The sequence below is a fragment of the Takifugu flavidus genome, chromosome 15 (assembly GCF_003711565.1).
Source record: "Takifugu flavidus isolate HTHZ2018 chromosome 15, ASM371156v2, whole genome shotgun sequence".
In the NCBI taxonomy this organism is placed as follows: Eukaryota; Metazoa; Chordata; class Actinopteri; order Tetraodontiformes; family Tetraodontidae; genus Takifugu; species Takifugu flavidus.
This window is the reverse complement of record NC_079534.1, coordinates 131626-152054: the sequence shown is the minus strand read 5'-3', so window position 1 is coordinate 152054 and position 20429 is coordinate 131626. Positions and strand designations below refer to the sequence as shown.

At 46.9% G+C, this 20429-nt stretch overlaps 1 protein-coding gene across 1 annotated transcript in view; it reads left to right on the top strand.

Annotated features, from left to right (window-relative positions):
• LOC130538324 (myomegalin-like) overlaps positions 1-20429 on the top strand; it is a 29057-nt gene that overhangs the window by 4525 nt on the left and 4103 nt on the right. The window contains 39 exon segments of the mRNA XM_057055728.1: positions 2169-2245; positions 2920-3043; positions 3125-3282; positions 3357-3513; positions 3991-4044; positions 8795-8932; positions 9015-9134; positions 9220-9312; positions 9397-9621; positions 9705-9863; positions 9941-10039; positions 10210-10347; positions 10449-10628; positions 10807-11001; positions 11079-11261; positions 11342-11449; positions 11526-11600; positions 11694-11800; positions 11872-12011; positions 13928-14165; positions 14253-14565; positions 14901-15105; positions 15194-15327; positions 15330-15635; positions 15720-15934; positions 16029-16146; positions 16234-16351; positions 16452-16506; positions 17373-17620; positions 17699-17800; positions 17881-18048; positions 18142-18366; positions 18450-18581; positions 18795-18911; positions 18983-19172; positions 19262-19383; positions 19603-19839; positions 19943-20044; positions 20176-20396. Of these exon segments, the coding sequence (XP_056911708.1) occupies positions 2169-2245; positions 2920-3043; positions 3125-3282; positions 3357-3513; positions 3991-4044; positions 8795-8932; positions 9015-9134; positions 9220-9312; positions 9397-9621; positions 9705-9863; positions 9941-10039; positions 10210-10347; positions 10449-10628; positions 10807-11001; positions 11079-11261; positions 11342-11449; positions 11526-11600; positions 11694-11800; positions 11872-12011; positions 13928-14165; positions 14253-14565; positions 14901-15105; positions 15194-15327; positions 15330-15635; positions 15720-15934; positions 16029-16146; positions 16234-16351; positions 16452-16506; positions 17373-17620; positions 17699-17800; positions 17881-18048; positions 18142-18366; positions 18450-18581; positions 18795-18911; positions 18983-19172; positions 19262-19383; positions 19603-19839; positions 19943-20044; positions 20176-20396 (6096 nt within the window).

Below are 20429 nucleotides of genomic sequence, written 5' to 3'. Positions count from 1 at the left end.
GCATTCGAACATGTGAAATAGAAACTTGCTCATTTCTTTTTTTAAACATTGTTAAACATGTCAAATGTTTAACAAATGCAGATGTTTCTATACCATAAATCCCTGATCAGACCAGTTAGACTCTTGCTGTTCATTACTGGTCAGGTAGGATTCTGATGTGAGACAAAGGTCTCTTTGAGACGGATCTGAGTATCCTCACATTCCTCCTCCACATTCCAGCGGAGCTGGGCTAATCCCATCTCTGCTTCTGAAGTCGGCCGTCTGTCTTATTTCTTTAACTGGACAGAAAATCTTTGTGTCACACTTGAGGTCTTCATTGATACGTGATCGGCGCCACGGCTCAGGCCGTGAAGCGCGTTGGGTTTTGGCTCTTGAACTCGGAGCTGTAGAGTCTATTTCCAGAACAGGCTCGTGCGAGTGTGTTTGTGAGAATCCTACTGTGTCCTGTTCTGGGATGAATAAAAACTTTTCAACGTGGGATCAGGGAGAGATGCTAACGCTGGTGGCGAAGGTGCAGCCGCCTCCTTCCTCCTCCCGCACGGTCCTGTTATAAAATCTGTCGTTGAGGGCCGTCAGGCTGCTGGGGGGCAGAATAGCAGGTGCACAGTGATGGGGGTCTATTTTTAGAGCTGTTTTCAACATGAGAAAACATCCCTCTTACCGTAAGGCAAGTTGTGGTAACACACGTAGTACGGCTCAAAGTGTTGCATAATCCCCAGCTGCTACATCCGTCTTGGTCAAGGATGGTAAAAAATTGGATAGTGTCATAGAAATAGTTACCGTAAAGAGTGAGTTTAGCTAGAAATGGAATTAGAACAGCAGAACTTCGGGTGCATGCGCCTTATTGAAGAAGATATTTGACATAATAAGGTTTATTGTAGACATTTACTCATTTGCTTATCTCCTGTTGGCCTCTAATGAGCTACACTTTCTCAAATCTGTCATTTTTGTTTGTTTTATTCCTGAATATTAGTGGATATGCCTGGAGCACCAGTGCTGAGTGCTGCTCGTGTTTGGGAAACGTGTCGGTATCTGGTAACAGGCTTGCGTGCATGGGGGCTCACACGTCCCTCTCAGGAAAATGTTCTGGCACAGTGCAGATTTCTGGTGTTACACGTGTACCGCTCCCCGTGATCGTTCAGGGACGGAGGAAGGTCGATGGTTCCTGACGCCTGCAAACAAAAGCCAGAGTGGCGAAAGGCAAAAGAGGGAGGGAGATGTGCTGTGATGCTAATGAGCCAATCAGTGTTAATGCCAGTGCTAAACTCCAGTAAGATCAGCGCTGTGATCTGAGTCCAAATCAACAGGCAGATAAGCTGGCCTCTTTGAGGGCAGAGTGGAAAGAACAAGCTCCTCCATTTGAGCTGTTCCAGTTGTGTATCCAGTCTCGAGGCCCTGATTGGCCCTGTGGTGCCCACCACAGCAGGTAAACAAACTGTAGCGCTCGGCCTTTGGCCTCAGGGATGACTATCTGAGCTGCTTTGAATTCCCCAGCTCTAAATATAGCAGCAGTGATGGCACAGAGATGTGTTCTGTATGTAGGATCCACAATGACCACCAGGCCGGATTCACACAGCTGATTATAGTGTAAACCAATATAGCACCATGAATGGAGGAGGAACCACAACAATAAGGTGGTGAAATGTGAATTCTTTTATTGACTTTTTAGTGTACAGTTAATGAGAGATGAGCTCTGCTGAAGTAACTGTCACATTTTTCTATGTTAGACCTTGGTCCAGTGTAGAAATAGCTAAACTGGGGAGATAAAGGGAGATGAACCTAAAATATGGTTGGTCCTTGAAATGAAATTCCACATTACACCCAGCAGGGGGTGCTCACGTAATTCAGTGCAACGTTAAAATATCGTGGCACTTTTATAAAACCTTTGACTACACTGTGCAGTCTACGGTACATTTTAGAACAATTTGACAATTTCAGACTTGAAAGAAGTCTGGGATTTACCTGCTGAGTCTAAATATGTGTGAGAAAGTGGTATAGTATGGGGACGTTGGACCTCTAAGATAGAGCCCAACCACTTTTTTGAATTCATAATAGAATGATTTTTTTTTAACCGTGTCATGAAACACTCCTATGAATTTACACAGAGAGATTTCATTGTTCAGAGTTGTGTGCTGAGGGTGGGAGTGAAACATTGTCTTCTGTTGCAGAACATCGAGCTGAAGGTGGAGGTGGAAAGCTTGAAGCAGGAGCTCCAGGAGAAACAGCAGCTTTTGGATAAAGCACTGTGAGTACACATGTATGAAAATTCAGCTATATTTCTGGATCGAATATGAAATGTTTGTGTATTGTGGAAAGGAGGTTTACAGAAGAACAAGATGTGGCCTAAACTGACATACTTTTACCTTACAGAGTAGCGATTTGGGCCACTGACCATTTTGGCACTAATCTGGATCAATAATTTCTGAAATTGACATGGAATGTTTTGGAGTACTCCATATTTTACGCTCATATGAGAGCCAACTCCCAAAATTTAAATGGTCTCTCCTCTGACCTCATTGTCGTTGGTCCTCCCCGCTGCTCATAAAGGCTGTTTGTCCATGAGAGAGATATTTGCATTACTCAGACTAGTTCAAAATATCCCAGTTATTTGAGCTGCTGCATGTGTTGGACGGAGTTAAAAATGTATGTAGACGTGCCTCAGGAAGGGAGTCGAGGCGACAGAGTGGCGTGGGCCATTCTGGGAGCAGAAATTCTGGGATAGTGTTTGACTGACCAAAGGGATGAGGGCAGATGCTCGCACAGTTGGAGTCTGAAGGATACGCTAATGTCATGGACATAAAAGTAAAGGGGTTGCAAAGACATGAAGTAAATATTCCTGCCTAAATCACATCTGCTGGTCGTCACCATCGCATGATTAATGTCATCCAGCGTCTCACTGTCACGTTCTCTCTTTAACAGCACAACAGCGGAGAGTGTGACCAATCACAATGAAGCGGAGCTGCAAAGACGGTGTCAAGAGCGGCAGCAGGAAATCGACCACATGGAGCAAGTGCTTGAGACCAAAATTCAGCTCCTGCAGGAGGTTCGTCCACTCCAAACATCAGGGGGTTTGAAGCTGGTATTATGTAAAAAATCGTGACTGTATGTGTGTTTACACTCCTAGGAGGCCCAGCTAGCACGCAGCGAGGCGGAGAGGATGGCCTCGCAGGGTGGATCACAGTCCCACACATCCCTCCTCTCCTTGGACACCTCCATGGAGGACATCCCAAAAGAAGAGAAGCCTCCCAGAATTTTGTCACCTTCAAGCAGCAACAAAGACAGGTAGGGAATTCTAAACCGGCTGTAAAGAGCTGAAATAATCCCAACTGTTTTACTGACAGACTGTCTGTACCCAGGTTAATAGAGGAGCTAACGAAGAAGCTTCAGGCTAAGGAGGCCTCCATCGCAGACCTGAGTGGGGAGAAAAAGAATCTCACCCTGAAGGTGGGAGAACTGGAGATGCAGGTTCAGGAGCTTCATTCATCTCTGCTGCAAAAAGACAAAGATGTGGAGGTGTGTGCAGTTCTCTAAAAAAAAATTTTCAGACAACCTGGTTGCCAAGCCTCGCTGCATCCTTCCCCAAAGCCTTCATGTTTCATCAGCTAGTTATCCCACATTTACTTATGTAGAGTGTAAATCTTAACTCCTCTGCAACTTAAACGAGCATTCTAATATTACTGAATTCCTGTGGCCCACCCTGTCGCTCCTTCTATCAGACTATTCCAGAGATGGGCTCCCAAAGCAGCATGTGCGACATTCCATAGCTTTATTTTAGCAACTATTCATGTGGCTTACAGGACCTATGCTTAAACATAAACATACACACTTACTGCAGGTGCAAATATATGCCGTTAGTGAGGCACCCCTGAAGGGTGATGTCATTGTTATTTCTGTCACGGTCATTTCGAGTGTCAATATTTAGCCTTTACTCTTTAGCGTGTATGCGTTATCTCATTAGAACAACTGATAAACGTGTGTCTTCCATTCCAGTTCTATCAGGAGGAGCTCGGTCAAGAGAGGCTGCGCATAGAACAAGAGATGCAGGTAGGAGTTTTGATGCACAAAAAGATGTCGGCTGTTTTAAAGCTCTCCACTGAGTGTCAGAGCAGAATCACACAACTCACTGTGAAACGTCGCCTCATGCAGTGTAGCAGCAACATAATACACACTTCACCAAATCAGCTGCAATCATATATCATTGATTCAGTGCAAAATTTTTAACACAAAAGCCCTTAAAATGCCTGCAGTGGTGCTGAATTTCGTAGCATTCGTATAACTGCCCTTTAATAATGCAAACATGTACTGCAAAAATAGAGGCATTATTGTACATTGTGTGGCTGAAATAACAGCCTGTGAACAATATCAGGACAGAAAACCAGTAGTAATCTGACCTGAAAGGTTCATGAGCCCTACAGCGGGACTTTATTCTGGTCTGATTATCAGCTGACACAAATGCAGTGTGATGTATGTCCTCTTAAAGTGAAGAAAGTAGAAGGAAGAAACCAATACAATACACTTGAGATGTATGGAATTCTGCAAACATTTTCTGCACATGGACTCTACCTCCAGAGGAACTTCTCCTGAAGTTCACATGTTCTAATTCAGTGTGAAAGTCCTTTAAAGGTAATTTACAACTTGCTTTGCATGCCTTTTAGCTTGTAAATTGGATTTGGATGTAAAATGCAAACCAATCAAAGTAGTTTCTCCAACAATAAACCTGTCGGCACAGAACCCCCCCCCCCCCCCAAAAAAAAAGGATTTGCTGATGCTTCCTGTGTGCCAAGATGGTGTGACACATGACCTAAAACATATGATATGCTGGGAACAGCAGAATCTAGTGGCTTTATAGATGTGTGGAATTAAAGTCACTAAAAATAAACGAGGATGATTGTGCCTCAGAGTCCTGTGTACTAGTACGGTATATGGTGTTGTGTGTGTAATTTCCATGAGGCGCCTTCATTCACTAGCATGTGGTTATGCAAGCCCCTGGCCGGTCAGCAGTTTAGCAGGTCTGGTTTCAGTGAGGTTGTCGATAGGTCAGGTCAACCTCTGAGTGCTCAGCAACCTCAACCCTGATATCAAGTTGTCTTGCTTCAGACAGAAGAGTGCTGTACCAGTTCTTAATTAGTATCCCAGACACCACAGCCATTTAGAGTTGAATTACATCTCTAAAGGAGGCAGAAGCAAAAGCTTTTTTTTTTTTTAAGAAAAAAGATATATTTTATGGATTAGAAATTTACTGAAAATGGAAATGTGTTGATAATGGATCCTTTTGTTTTTCTCCTCTTAACTATGGCAGCATGACTGTGCCTCTGTCACTGCAGATACTGGCATGGTTAACTCAATGAGAAGCCAATTGTTTCACCAGAATAGTTGAAGCATTGTTCAAATGATAGGATCATGGAAACAAAATATAAACATAATCCTAGAGACCGCATGTTTTGGCACAGTGGTCAGATGAGAATGCTATTAAAAGGAATAAATTGCGTAATTTATTTACAACATGAAAACATCAGATCTTAAAATGATCTCACAAAACCTAATGAAAATCTTATTCGCAACACCCGCACTTTCAAGGCAAATATGAATGGACTAGAGTATGTACCTTGTATTTTCATTTTATTTTACAGAGCGTCACTAATGTTATGTTATGTGCATTTTACCTGTTCAGCCATGCGAACGGACCCTAGTAAGCTGTGAGGGGTAAATCACAACCACCCAGAGGAAATGTCAGAAATATATTATGGATTACATTATATTTTTAGCGATACATCGAATCTTTATTATATATATAGTTCAGTCAAAGTTACGATTTGACTTGGAATGATTACGTTTATTAAGTTTTGAGCGTCCCAGTGTGAATTAGCCGGGCCTCACCCCCTTCTTTTCTCCTGATGGTGCGGTCCACTGCCGCAGGTCTGGCTGAGGCAGACACGTCGTTATTCAACCGGAGGAGGTCGGAGCGAACGAGCGGCCGTCCCCGGTGAACGCGCGTCGACTGATGACGCTGGGGCCGGTGAAATGAATGACGAATTCCTCATTCGGAGCTGAACGCCGAAGAAAGAGTCGGACGACCGCCACAGAATACACCGCCGAGGAAAGGGCGACGTTAGCTCGCTCCTAGCGACCCCCGGGCGGGCAGGTTAACCTGACGTCGCTCGGTGCTGTTGGCGTATTCCCGTGACAGCCGACTGTTGCTGCAGAGATGCGTGTTGACCAGATGAGACAGCGGTTTGCTGGACGGCGTGCAGCCTGATATGATGTATCCTGTTGAAGAGACGGTAGCGTGGCTTCGTGTGGGGGTGTGTGCGCCATATTCACGATGCACCTGCACCTCCAGGAAATGAGTGGTGCTCCTGGGCTGACAGATGTCTTCTTTTACTGATGGACGCGATGCCACCGGAGGTTTTTATCATCAATTTTACTGCGACAAATATGCCACCATTCTGAGCAAACGCGGGTTTTCTGCCGTAGTAAGGACTGATTTCAAAGAGAGCTTAGCAGTTTTTCCCCCTAAGCAGTAGTTTAGACTGATGTAATTAAGTTGCAGCCATACAATCAAGTGGAATTTAACTTGAAGTATATAAGCTTTGTGGAATGCTTGATATCAAGATGAAGGAAACGTGTCGCATCTGTGGCCGGGAGCTCTGTGGTAACCAGAGGAAATGGATCTTTCACCCCACTGCCAAACTCAACTTGCAGGTGCTGCTGTCTCATGCGCTGGGACGTGAATTGACCCGGGACGGCAAAGGAGAGTTTGCCTGCTCCAAGTGCATCTTCATGCTGGACCGAATGTACCGGTTTGACACGGTGATCGCCCGCGTGGAAGCCCTCTCCATTGAAAGGCTGCAGCGGCTCCTGCAAGAGAAGCACAGGCTGAGGCAGTGCATCGGTGGGCTGTACAGAAGAACCAATTCAGAAGAGTGCCCTGGAAACAATGAGGCGCCAGGAGACGGGATGGTGGACATTTCAGGCCTAACCCATGCCAAATACTGTGCTCTGCTGCAGGATGACCTGGTCTACTCTTTGTATGAGTCCTGGGCTGATGACAATCTGGAGTGTCACCACCATTCTCAGAGTTCAGCGGGTCCAGGATCAGAAGTCACTGGGTCCCATCACTGTGGTCCCACCACTCCCAGGAGGTGCCGGGGATGTTCCTACTTGCGGGTGGCAGATTCTGACTATGAAGCAGTATGCAAGGTGCCGAGGAAGTTGGCCCGCAGTATTTCATGTGGTCCCTCTACTAGATATTCAGCAAGCGTGGTTGGAGGCAGTGTGACTGGAGGTCAGGGAGAAGGAGCAGGAAAAAGAGATAATCTTGAGGATTCGGAAGACGGTCCGTCCTCTTTAACTTTGGTTCCTTCTCAAAACTGCTCGAGGACGTCGGACAGCGAACGCACCCTAGCAGGACGAGCCAGTTCCAGCCTTTCAGTAGGCTCCTTTGAAACCAATGATGAATTTATTCATCCTGGAGACATAACAGATGGACCACATAGCTCCCCCAGGGAACTAATGGATGACCGGATCGCTGATTCCCCTCTCGAGGAGCCCACAGGAGCCCCAAATGATTTGGAATCACCTGGACCCAGCCTGTCTCTGGCCCTCTGTTTGCTACAGAGCTATGTTGTCCACAGACCAGTCAGAAGCCCGAAAGGCAGCAAGCTGCCAGTGCTGGTACGACGGAGCCCCTGCCCTGCTGGGATAGGGCTGGGCTCCCCTGTCCTGGGAATGCCATATGGGACCTCAAATGGAGAAAGAGACAACCGCATGCCAACCTCTAAAGCGGAAACCCCCATGATCAGGCTGGATGTTGGATTTGTGGAAGATCTCGCTGAATTAGAACATTTGTTTGAAGAAGAATACAGAGAGTATCCTCCTCCACCTCCCCACCAGGTATAAATCATTGACCTGGATGGCGCTGTAATCGCTGCTGCTGCTGAGGATTGTATTTTAAAAAATTTGACTGAACTTTGAATAAATTAACTTGGCTGTTTTGAGTGTAGGACAAACTCTGCAGCCTTCCCACAAAACCGATTATATTGACCACATTTTTATCTTAATTAGCCTCATAATCCTGTCACTTAAATCCTCTCACACAAGCTTAAGTGACAGGATGAGAGTGGTATGGCCTCCACACACCGTGTGTGTGTGTGTGTGCTTAGTTTTCTATGTATGGAATACTTTACATAAACAGTCAGGCATCATTAAGCTTTGACACATGACGTGGGACGCTTACCTTTAAAAATCTGCTCTGGTCAGAATAGCTGACCTGTCATTGTCACGTGAATTTTCTTTCCTAAATATTCTTCCGTGACCACAAATGTCTGATCATCCAGCTGAAGTAGGTACATGTGGGCAGACAGTTGGAGAGAGTGATTCTACCATTGGCCTATTTCCACTCAGCCCTCAAGGCACTGTGATCCATAAAAATGCTAGATCACCCTGTTGTCCCCAAGCTGGCTGGCTAATATGGGAATGTATTTTTAAAGGAGTATTATTCTTTTTTTTTTTTTTTTTTGAAAATTTAAAATGCTAGATTTTCAATTTAATTGCAGCTATAATTCAGAGTATCATAATTTTGGTGGTTATGTAAATATAATAGCGTCTTGGGACACTTTAAGTCCTGTCAATCATGCAAACTCACGCGTGGTCCTTCCCAGTCATAGGATTTAAAAAATGTACACACATTGCATAATCTACTCGGAATGCCGAGCTGCACCCAGCATCTGTATTTCTCACGAACGTGTTCCTTTTAAATCTTTATATTGCTGAACTATTTCATCTCTGCCTTCAGAGCCTCGTTGAGGAGCAGCAAAGTCAATTAAACCAGTATGAGTGTGCAGCCGGTCAGTGTGTCAACGAGCTGCAGAAGGCCCAGCTGCAGGTCCAGTCCCTGCAAGCCAAGATCCAGGAGAGCGAGGCCAACAACATGGTCTGCCTCGTTTATTCAATATTTGCACATGTTTGAGGCACTCACGTTTGAGTCTGATGTTCCTCTCTCGTTCTGTTTGCAGAAGCTACAGGAGAAGCTTACTGAAATGGAGCGTGAGCTGCGTTCGATCCGTCAGGCAGCTCAAAGTCAGGAAAGAACCATCCAGGGTCTCACAGAGTCCAACAGCACCAAAGACCGTGAGGTGAGTGCTTGCTGTACATGAACTGCTGCATAGATACCGTGAAGTCAGGCCTGTTTGACAGGGCGCTCATGTATGTTGCCTAAAGGTTCAGGAGCTGTACCAGCTGATCGAAGGGCAGAACACCACGCTGTGTAAGCTGCGAGAGTTGGCCCACCGCAACCAGCTTGCTCAGAGCAAGGTGAGGAGAGGTGGAGCTGTAGTGATTAAACAGGCTTTAGGTTGACCATATGTGACAGTATTTCATTGGTCATTCTCTATCTAGGCTCCAGAGGGGGTCAGCGAGACTGTGGTGCTTGCTCAGCTGCAGAGCGAGCTGGTTGGGGTGCAGAGTTCCCTGTTCTCTCTTGGCCTGGAATTGGAGGCCAGCCAGAGGAGACTGAGACAGAGCCAGAGACAAGGAGATGACCTGGTGAGACTTAAGGACAGACTCAACTCTGATCTTCAGGAAGTGCTGCAGCACAGGGAGGTCACTGAGAAACACAACCAGGTCGGTGCCTTTTGTAGGTTTGAGCGAAGCAGTCAGTCAAAGAGGAATAAAGCCTCATCCAGAATCTGTTCTGTGTCCTACAGGACCTCCGCTGCGCTCTTCACAAAAGTCGCTCAGAACTCCAGGCTAAGGAGGCAGCTCTGAAGGACAGCGAGGCAGAGAGATGTGCGGTAGTGCAGGAAAAAGACCGGAGCATCACACAGCTCAAACACTCGCTGCAGGACAAAGAGCAGCAGTTACAGGTGAAATTTGACACTACAGATCCTGGATTATTAAACATGCAGCTTCATTATAACTGTATGCCTCATATTCCTTGTAGGAATATGCAGAAATGCTGGAGACAAGTAGCACCAAACCACGAGATGCTCTGCTTGAGAAGCTAAGGGAGCGTATTAAAGAAAGAGACAGAGCTCTAGAGGTGAAACACGTACACAGAGACTTTTATAACATTCTAATAACACTGGTAGTAAGGCTGTTATTTCTATTCCATTTCCATCATTTATTTCAATTTATTTGTCCAAAATAGATAATGGAAGAATCAGAATTGAGTTCTGTTCTTTGCTTTAAACCTCCTTCTGCTGTTTACAGCGGTCCATAGACGAAAAGTACCACTGTGTGGAAGAACTTGAGGGTCAGGTGAGGAGGCTGCAGCTGGCCCTCAGGGAGAAGGAGCGAGACCTGGAGAGACTCCGCTGCATTCTCTCAAGCAATGAAGAGACCATGACGGTATTTTCATGACGCTAATTGTTACATACAAAAGAAATGCTGCTCAAATTTGGATTTATGGGGTTTATTGGCTAACTGCAATTTGCATCTGCGGCCATCAGAGTCTGGAAGCGTTGGTGCGTGGTAAGGAGCTGGAGCTGGAGCAGGCAGCAGAGGCCTACAGGAACCTCCAGTGGCTGAAGCAACAGACTGAAGAGAAGGAGAGGAACACTCAGAGGGAGAAAGACATCATCATCAGCCAGCTTCAGTCAGCTCTCCAGACACGAAGCCAGGAAACACAGGTCACACTTTCACATTTCCCATGTGCTTTTTTTCTAATTCGTTGTAACCGCTATTGTACCGCTTCTGTAAAATCCAGTCTGTGCAGTCAAACCGGTGCTACTTGTTCTCAAATATAACAGGAATGCTGACTCTGCCTTTGGCTGGTGCTAATTGTTTGCATGCATTTGTGGTGTGCAGGACCTGACGGCTGCCCTTGTTGCCCGAGTTCAGGCTGGCCCCACTGAGGTTGTAGAGGAGCTGAAAGCTCGACTGGCACTGAAAGAGAAGCTCTTCCAGGAACTGCTGTCAGACCGGAGCCGCCAGTCCAATGAGCACCAAATGCTGGTCGACGACATGCTGAACACCCTCAGCTCTAAAGACCAGTATCTGCAGGTGGGCCGTGCATCTGGTTGGCTGATTAGAATATAACTTCTTTCCCACCTTCAACATCATTGCTCATGTCTTTGCAGGACCATTCCTACAGGCTCTCCATTGTTATCAGCGAGCAGAGCAGCCAAATGCAGGAGCTCCGCAAACAGCTGTCATTAACAGAGGAGGAGCTGCACCAGCTGAAGCGGGACAAGGAGAGAACGATGGGAACAGAGACCGATCATCTGCAGAGTCTGCTCAGAGAGAAAGAAGCATTTATCAAGGTATGCGCTCATTTTTCCTTAGCCTTCTGGATAGCAAAACAATCTTTCATCAAACTCGTGCATTTAAATTGTTCCCTCAGGAACTGATGCAGGGTCAGGAGGAATCCATGCTGCCATCCTCTGAGGCTGAGGTGAAGACACTGCAGGAGGAGTTGCAGCTGGTGCTAAAAAAAGAGAGGGAAGCTCAGGTAGTTGTTTATTCTCTGTAATTAAGCCTAAAAACTACATTTTGTTTTTTTCTTACCTCATCTCTGTCTCGAACAGAAAGAGCTATCTGCTCTGCGTTTGAGTCTGGGTAACCAGCAGCTCATAGACTCGATGGAGAGCTCTGGTCATCAGGTAGGTGATGGGGATTGTTTTTCCGCTTCCGTCAGTCCAGATTTGGTTGTTTTGTTCCCTATTTGAAATCTGTTTCCATCACCTGTAATCTAGTTTGTGCTGAAGCAGCTTGTGCTAGAGTACAACCAGCTGAATGATGCTCTCAGGACAGAAAAGAAGCTATACCAGAATCTTGTGCAAATTCAAGACAAGAGTGACTGGTAAGGAAAGCTGCACCAGCTCGACAGGCAGGTCAGGCAGTTCACTGCTAAAACATTCTCTCCCCCTTCAGGTCAGAGAAGATCCAGAGCCTCCACACTGAGCTGGACTCAGTTCAGGCCCTCCGTGCACAGCTTGAGGACGTCCTAGGCCGGACCCGTAACATGGCCCTGGAGTTGGAAAGAGCAGCTGAAATGCAGCACGATTATGGAGGTGGGGATGGGCAGAGTCCAGCATCCGGGGTTGTTGGGGACAGCTGTCACTAACGTCTCATCATTTTCTGTCTGACAACACCACAGTGGAGTGACTCTGACACTCTTGATGGCAAATGGAGCTGTCTGTAGCCGCCGAGGGTCATATTTACTCTTTAGACGATGAGAGAAACCCTCTTTTTTTAGTCTGCAGACTGCTCCATTAACACGCCACCGTTACTCCTCACAGTAGCTGAAGCCTGTTCAGGTTGTCCTCCATTATTAGGTGTCTTATTTATACATATACTTGTGTGTGCTGTGAATATGTTTTAATATATGGTAAGAAGTACTGCCTGTGTATTGCTTTGCGGTGCATTTTGTTCTGTATTCCCATTTCTGTCTACTGTCTCTTAATGATTCCATTTTTCCAGCCTTACTGTCACTGCAACTATACGTCCTGAGGAGAAACTCGGGGTCATGCCTTACAGTGAAACATCCTGCCATTCACCATTTGTTTCACATCATAACGTGGCCGAAGTTCCACACTAGTTTTCTTCACTTCAGTTGAACCTTTCCTAAACAGCTTCCTATCTACCTGTGCTCACAACAGGTAGACAGTGCATAAGATATACAAGAGCTTCATTTACTCAGCAAACCTCATAATGACAGTTTAATGTGGTGTTTCTTATCAATAGTGTTCCTTCTTGTTTAAGTTCAGCTATGTAACCATGGGAACCGGGAAATATGTTGAGTATATGTTACTGTGTTACATGAAATGTTGAGTTCCAGACCGACTACCTGGCCATTTTATTTATGGTAGAACTTATTTAAACCTCTGCCCTGATCTCTGAACCTCGAATATGGAAAGACGGTACCTTTTTTTTTTTTGTATTTCAAATGCAGCAGAAATAAAAACGTGCTTGTTTTTGCTCCAGAGCTTTTTGTTGTGTATAAGTGGGATTTTTCTGGAACATCCCAAACCTGAAATCCCCTCGCTCCACCCCCACCCGCAGTATTATTCCCAGTAAAAACACTCCCCATGCTTGGTCCTAATACGTAAATTAAAGCCACATTCTACCGGTGATGGAGTCAATCTGGAGAAAGACTTGAAAGTTTTAATGAAAAACTGCACCTTTCCTCTCTGTATATGTTTTGTCTTTTGCGTCCCTCATGCATGAGATTGTGGCATGATACACGTGTGTGCATGGCTGTTTGATCACACCCAGGTTTCAGGTGAACATGTTTACACCTCATCCATAACAATAAAGACCAAGTTTGTCTTCAGTGATGTGAGATAAACATCCACACAAGAAGGGAGAATAACTACATAAAACCAAACCTGTGTAAACACGCCTCCATGTACAGTCAGATCAGCTCACAGAGCAAACTGATTAATAACCACAAAGTCATTTAATGGGAGGAGATGTTTGCAATAATTAAACATACTTAAGGACATTACATGAAAGAAGGGTGTTACATGGAAAACCAGGCCTACTTGAATTACACTGGCCAAAGGGTGTATTAACTTCCTGTCAGTAATTTTCCACTCAGTTTCTGCTCCATGGCCACAAATCTTTAGGTGTATTTTCACAATAACACAGAAGAAGCATGCAGCACAGTTAAGCACATAGTACCCTCTGGAAATACATCAGATTTGCCTCAGTTGTGTTTAAGAACACGCCCACTTTTGTACCAGAACACGGCTTCGGGTGTGTTTTTGGCTGGCTGCTGCACTGTGTGACATAACGTTTCCACTCTGGTCTCATGACCAGTAAAGTCCTTTACTTCCAGTCTGAGTCGTGGAAAAGTTGAGGTAGAACGTTTACAGAAGGATTAAATGTTAGCGTAAGGAAGACAAAGAGGTTTAAATGATCAACAAATGGGAATTAAGAAAAAAACAAAGTGGATATTTTCCTTATTCGGCTCTTCTGTTTTCAGAGCTCAGCACAGAAGAGGAGGATGAGGAAGACGGCAGCAGCGATGAGTTCACAGACAGTATCGAGGAGGAAAATGATCAAGTGATGGCCAGAAGCTCCGCTTCTGTGGCTGGGAGAGACCTGCCTCAGAGATCTGAAGTAAAAGAGCTTGTGGAAGCTAAGAAGACCCTGGAAGGCAAGCTTGAGGAATCCACTTTACAACCCGAGGGAGGTGGATACACCTCAGCGGTCCAGATGAGGTATAAATTCATCTCAGCGGTGCCAAACAGTCCAGCTGCCTCGGCAGCTCCATGTGTCTTGATTTGTCTGTTACACTGTCACGACAGGAGTGAACTACAGAGGCTGCCGCTGGAGAACCGAGTCCTTGGAGAAAGCCGAGCACGAGCCGGAGCCGTGGCACTGAGGACACACACAGAAAAGAACCTGACCCTAAGAGAGGAGGAGGAGGAGGAGGAGGAAGAAGACAGCTACAGGGTGGAAGAGGAGGAAGAGGAGGAGTATACTGAGGAGGAAGAGGAAACATACAAACAAAATGTGTCTGCGTTGAAGCGAGGTCCTCCTAGTTTAAGCCTGAGTAACGAGAGAGGGAAGAGGCAGTGCACGAGGCCCCTGACGTCCCACCACTATCAACTTCAGGCGGTAACGTGTCCCCTTCATGACCTCTGAATGTTTTACTGTTTCCCGTGTTTTTCCTCATGAATGTTAAAGATTTATTTTCAGATTAAAGCATAAAGCAAAAATAACTGTGTTTAAAAATAGGTAAAAGCTATACAATACAAGAAGTAAGTGAAAAAAGCTCGATATTTGCAAACAAAACATTAAGAAGAGATGATTCCCAATATGTGATGGAAAGCTTAAACATCACCATCAGTTGATGCTGAAACCTGCAGGACTATTTCCTTTTAAAGTGAATTTTAATCAGGTTGTTTTCCAGCTGAGCTGTTCTCTAACGGACCATTTAAATTTTGTGGCAGGAGTCTGAAACTGCCGGTGGCAGCGGCGAGGTCGGGGAGACCTGGCAGGATGTCGAGGAGGAGCTCCGTGAGCAGGCGGCCCAGCTGAGCTCCAACTTGGCCCTGAGCCATCAGGAAAACAGAGAGCTGCAGGAAAGGCTGATGGTGTCAGAGGCCACGGTCCATGCTCAGGCCGAACAGCTGAAGGACTACAGAGAGCTGCTGAGTGAGTGAGGGATCAGCAGAGAAAGGGCCGGGGCATCAGTCAAAGACTTATCAACGCGAAGGATTTAAATATTCTCATCTCTGTGCAGCAGAGACGTCGGTCCAGCGGGCCAGTAAACAGGTGCAGGTGGATCTCCAGGATCTGGGTTATGAGACATGCGGCCGCAGTGAGAATGAAGCGGAGAGAGAAGACGCCAGCAGCCCCGGTAACAAACTCTCCCCAGATTCTGGAACTCCATGGCTGTTTGCTCTGACGCTCCATTAGTTCACCCGCTGCCTCTCTCACCCGCAGACTTTGATGACCTGGAGATGTGCACGTCGCTCTCACTCCCTCAGGACTACGAGGCCGATGGCGGTAGCTGGTATGGCGGCAACAGCCGAGGTGAGTCGGCTCATCTCCAGCAACTGGTCGAGGATCTGCGCTCTCAGCTGACCCGCTGCCACAAGGTGATCCGCGGCCTGCAGATGCGCGTCCGCTCCCTGTCCGCCACCAGCGACTACGCCTCCAGCTTGGAGCGCACCCCGCGCAAGGTGCTGTAAACATCGTACAACCCTCATTTAATGAGCAGTCTTTTCTTTGAGGTCCAAGTTTCATGCGTTTTGTTTGTCCTTCAGGTCAACTGGGCCTTCGAGACATCACCAGCTCCCAGCGGCGTGGAGGACGATGAAGGCTGGATGTCTGACACCCAGGGGGTTCGTTCTGCATCCAAACCCAGCAGGGAACTGCAAGAACTGATGGAACGAGTCGCATCCCTGGAGGTGCAGCTGAAGAGCTCCAACCTGGAGGGCAAAGGTCAAACAGAGGAGAACAAATGTGCCACCTGGCCTGGGTGAGCGCGCTTTAGAACTTTGATTGCGTAACAGGTTCCTGTAGCATATTTCCTGCGCCTGACACTCAGAAATCTCCTCTTCCTCTGGCCACAGGAAGTATAACTCCCTGATCCAGACACAAGCGCGCGAGCTGTCCCACCTGAGGCAGAGGATGAGAGAGGGCCAGAGGGTCTGTCATATTCTCACCCAGAACATGGGCGATACCACCAAGGTACAGCAAACGCAGGCAGTCAGTCGTTCTTCACCAAGTTTTCCTGTCAGTGTGGGAATTGTTTTTATTGTTTTCATGCCCTCTCAGGCCTTCGAGGAGCTGCTCCGTGCCAACGACATCGATTACTACATGGGTCAGAGTTTCAGAGAGCAGCTGGCACAGAACATCGCTCTAGCACAACGAGTTGTCACCAAGATCAGCGGACGTAAGGACCAGCATTGCACGCCCACATCCTGTTCGCTTTAAAGCCTTAATTTGACATTTTTACCGTTTCCTCAAACCTGCCTCTCTTTATATTCCAATAGGCGACTACGCAGAGAGTCACAGTGATAAGACAGACCACGAGCTGCTGGCACTTCGGTGGGTCGGTTCGAACATTTAACCAAACCATTAACACGCATTTAAACTCCTGCAATTAAGAAGATAAGGTGAACTTTGTGAGGATTGACTCCTCCTGTGAACCTCCCTGGAAGATAATAGCTTATTTTGCAGAGTAGCTGAACTGTCCTTGTGATTAGCTGTGCTACAGCGGGTCACGTGATGCCCTCAGACTGCTCCTCGTGGTGGAGACAGAAGGTTGCTGTTAATCCAAACACAGGCCCAGCGTGCAGTCTTTGCTCTTAAGTTGCTTTAGGTGAATAGATTTGCAGGGCTGCCCTCAGCTGGGTTTAAGCAGCTCAGTCGGACGGCATTTTGCGGTGTTCTATCGGGGCTTCTTGTGGTTTTCAATTTAATCTTAATTTGAGTTTTTATGCCATCCAATAATTTGTAGGAAACATCATTCGACTCTATTTTTTTTGAATGCGACAAGGATTCTTTTTTTCCAACTAAACCGAAGTAATGGCTCCTCTTTGGAAATCTATGATTTCTAAGAACAGCTCCATATACAGAGAGTCTCTGTGGTCTTTCTCCTCTGATCGAGGACAGGCGAAAGAGAAAGCTTTTGTTAGGACGCTGCTGGCGAGGAACAGGGAGCTTATGCTGGGTCGGCTAAAACAGTAAGGCAAATATGCATTGGCTAACTTCATTCAGATGCTTTAAAGGCTAAAAAAAGTGTAATATTGTCAATCAATAGTGGCAGATTGTAGGACTTAACGTCGGGAAACGGTTTATAGCAGCATTTCCTGTCTCTACTTTCAATCTGTATCGTGCTGCTGATTTATTTAGCTTTTTACACTTTAACCCGTCATATCTGCCACTTGTAAATGTTGTTTGTGTGCACCCAGGTTGAGTAAGGAGCTGCAGCACAAAGATAAAATCATTGAGTCCCTCCACACCAAGCTGAATCTGCGACCAGAGACGCCGTCCAGCTGCCAGGCTCTGTCCGAGACCACTGACCCATCAGACAGAACGTCCCCGGTGTCCGACGAGTGCAGAACCAATGAGGACTTGGAGCTGTGCTCTGATCTGGACAGCAGGGAATATCAACAGGAGCACCGGCTGCAGCAGCCGGAAGGCGGATCAGAACTAGACGGTATTGTCACAGTTGGTTTATGCTCACCTCTCCCGCGTGGGACGATCTTGCCTATTCTTTCATTTCCATTTTCTTCAGTCCGTCCATCTGTCCCTTCTGTCCGTCCATCTATCCTCAAGTCCTCCAGCAGTTGTCCCAACATGCTTTGTTCAGCCGCTGTGGGTTTGAACCAGTCCAGAGGTACATGACTCACAGCTGGCTTTTAGTTATGAGCCACATTTCCTTTTCCTCCTCCTTCATTTTCTGTTATTCTCCTCCAGCCCTTTTCTGTGAGCCTGTCTTCTCCTCCTCCTGTCTTTCTGTCCCCTCTGGCCCTGACCTCTGGGGTACGGAAGTCACTTCTGACCTCCGACCAAGGGCCCTCTCTGTCATCGCCGTTCGCCCAGAGCTGGACACACTGTACAAAAAGATGAATGAGCAGAATAGGGGTGAGGGGCTGGGGGCTGATGAGCGTGTCTAATCAGAATCTGGCTTTGATGTGTTTCTTGCATTCATTCTTGTGTGTGTTGGTGCACTCACAGGTTTTGGCAAGGGCCTCTTCTCTCCCTCACCTGGTGCCCACAATCTGTCCAGCTACAGTCAGCTCTCCCAGCATGCCTTTCAGCAGTATCAGCTTAGCGGCATTCCTGAAGGCCATTCGCTGCCGTCTGACATGACAGGAGGGACTTCCTGGGAAATGGACAACATGGCTCACTCAGTTGGAAGCTATTCTGGACAAGGACCACAGCAGGGCTGCAGCCAGACAGGTCTGACTGTAGCCATTAAAAATAAAAATGTATTAGCAGTTGTTTGGTTGGTTTAGTGATCTCATAATGGTGCTTGGTTGTAGGAGTAAATTTGATAGAGGAACACCTGCGGGAGGTGAGGTGTCTCCGGCAGCGCCTGGAAGAGTCCATCAGGACTAATGAGAGGCTCCGGCAGCAACTAGAAGACAGACTGGCAACCACTGGGCGCGATGGAGGTACTGTAGCTCTCACACCTTAGAAGAAGGAAGAAACGGAAATATTTGCACACACACTAATTAGTGATGCTGAATTTGACCTGTGCATTGAACACATCCTTAACACACCAATAATGAACACACACAAGCCAGGCACAGAAGCAGGGGCATTAGCCACACAGTGTACATTAAGCTTTAACCATAATTAATATTTAAAACTTCTGATTTATCCAGGAGCACCAACAAACATCTATATTCAGGGACTAGACACAGTCACCCAGCTGTCCAGTGAGGTCAGAGTCCTGAAGGAGGAGAACTTGTGTCTGCAATCGCGTCTTCAGGCTAGCTCCGGTACGTTCCATTAAAGTTTTATTCACGTTTGTGTTTTGGAATGCCATGTTGACACGTTTCTGCACCCACAGACAAATGTCAGGAGGTGATGCAGCTGCACGAGGCGGTGTTCACAGCTCGTGCCAGGCTGAAACAGGCGGAGCTGGAGGCAGAGCAGTGGAAGGAGGAGCTGAGGCGGCTTCAGACTCATAGTCAGGAGCAGGGACAGCAGATACATGCGCTGAGGCAGGAACGACAGACCAGCCAGGAGAAAATCAACAGGTTCATGTGTTTGCATTAACTTTGATTAAATAGATCAGACAGATTTTATTGGGATTGGGCTGATTTTTGATGGTAATGTGTAACCTCAGGCTCCAGCATGAGGTGTCTCTTCTGCAGCAGCAGCTGTGTGAGAGCAGAGAGCTCATCCACTCCCTGCAGAGTGAACTGCAAGTGTACGATCGAATGTGTTCCAACACGAAGGCCAACAAAGGTCAGTGTATTTTGTTTGTTTATGCTCTGTCTTTTTAAATCACAGTTACATCCATCGAATTGTGTACACTACTACCATCTGGTGGCGGCAGTGAGGATTACAGCAAACAAAACATAGTCCACTTTTTCTGCTGTTTAACGATTATCAGTCCTTCCAACTCACAACAAGCACAGAAGTAAAGACATGTCCATCCAGGTTTGATGTGTTCTTCGTCTTCAGGCTACCTGTGTGAGCTTACTGGTCTCCCGGTGGAGCTGGGGGAGCTGCTCGGTGAGGTGAGGAGTCTGCGAGCTCAGCTACAAAATAGTGTCCAGGAGAACAGCGCCCTCAAACAACTGGAGCTCCACAAGCAGCTAGAGCAGAGGCTCGGGGTCGGCTCCCCACGGGCCCCCTTCCTCTCTGCCCTTACCGCCAGCCCTCAGAGAGAAAACTTCTACAGGCGACAGCTGCTACACGGTAAGACAGGCGTGTTCGGCACAGTCGTAAATAGCACGATTGCAAAGTTTAGAGTGCTGTGGTGAGGTTTGCTGTGTCCAAGCCTGATCTGTGTGCTCTGCAGACCCTGCTCCATCTCCACCAGTAAGGGATATTGGTCTCTTTAACTGTGGGTCTCCTGGTCCTCCCTACTCAGATGTGGATGACAGCCATAGCACTGCCAATGGTGTGATTATTAATCCGCACTTGCATGGCTACAGCTTGATCTGTCTCTCATTTTGTGGTGTGATTTTTAAAAAGTTTTAATCGGTAATAAAAATGACATGGTAATTCATTCTTGCACTTCTCAATCTCAAGCCGACACTTTGGACCCTCACTCTGAGCTGGAGGGGGAGGCCCCTGACGGTTCCTTTGCGAACCGTAATGGCCGCCACGCCATAGGCCATGTGGATGATTTTGGCGCCCTCCAGCAGCAGGTTCTAGAGGGTCGGAACCTTGTCCAACGCATGGAGACAACTCTGCAGACCTGCCTGAGCCCACTGTTGCTGGAGGACAACCAGAGAAAGAGCGAGGAGCTGGTGAGAGTCAGTAGAACCAAGGACAACAATCGC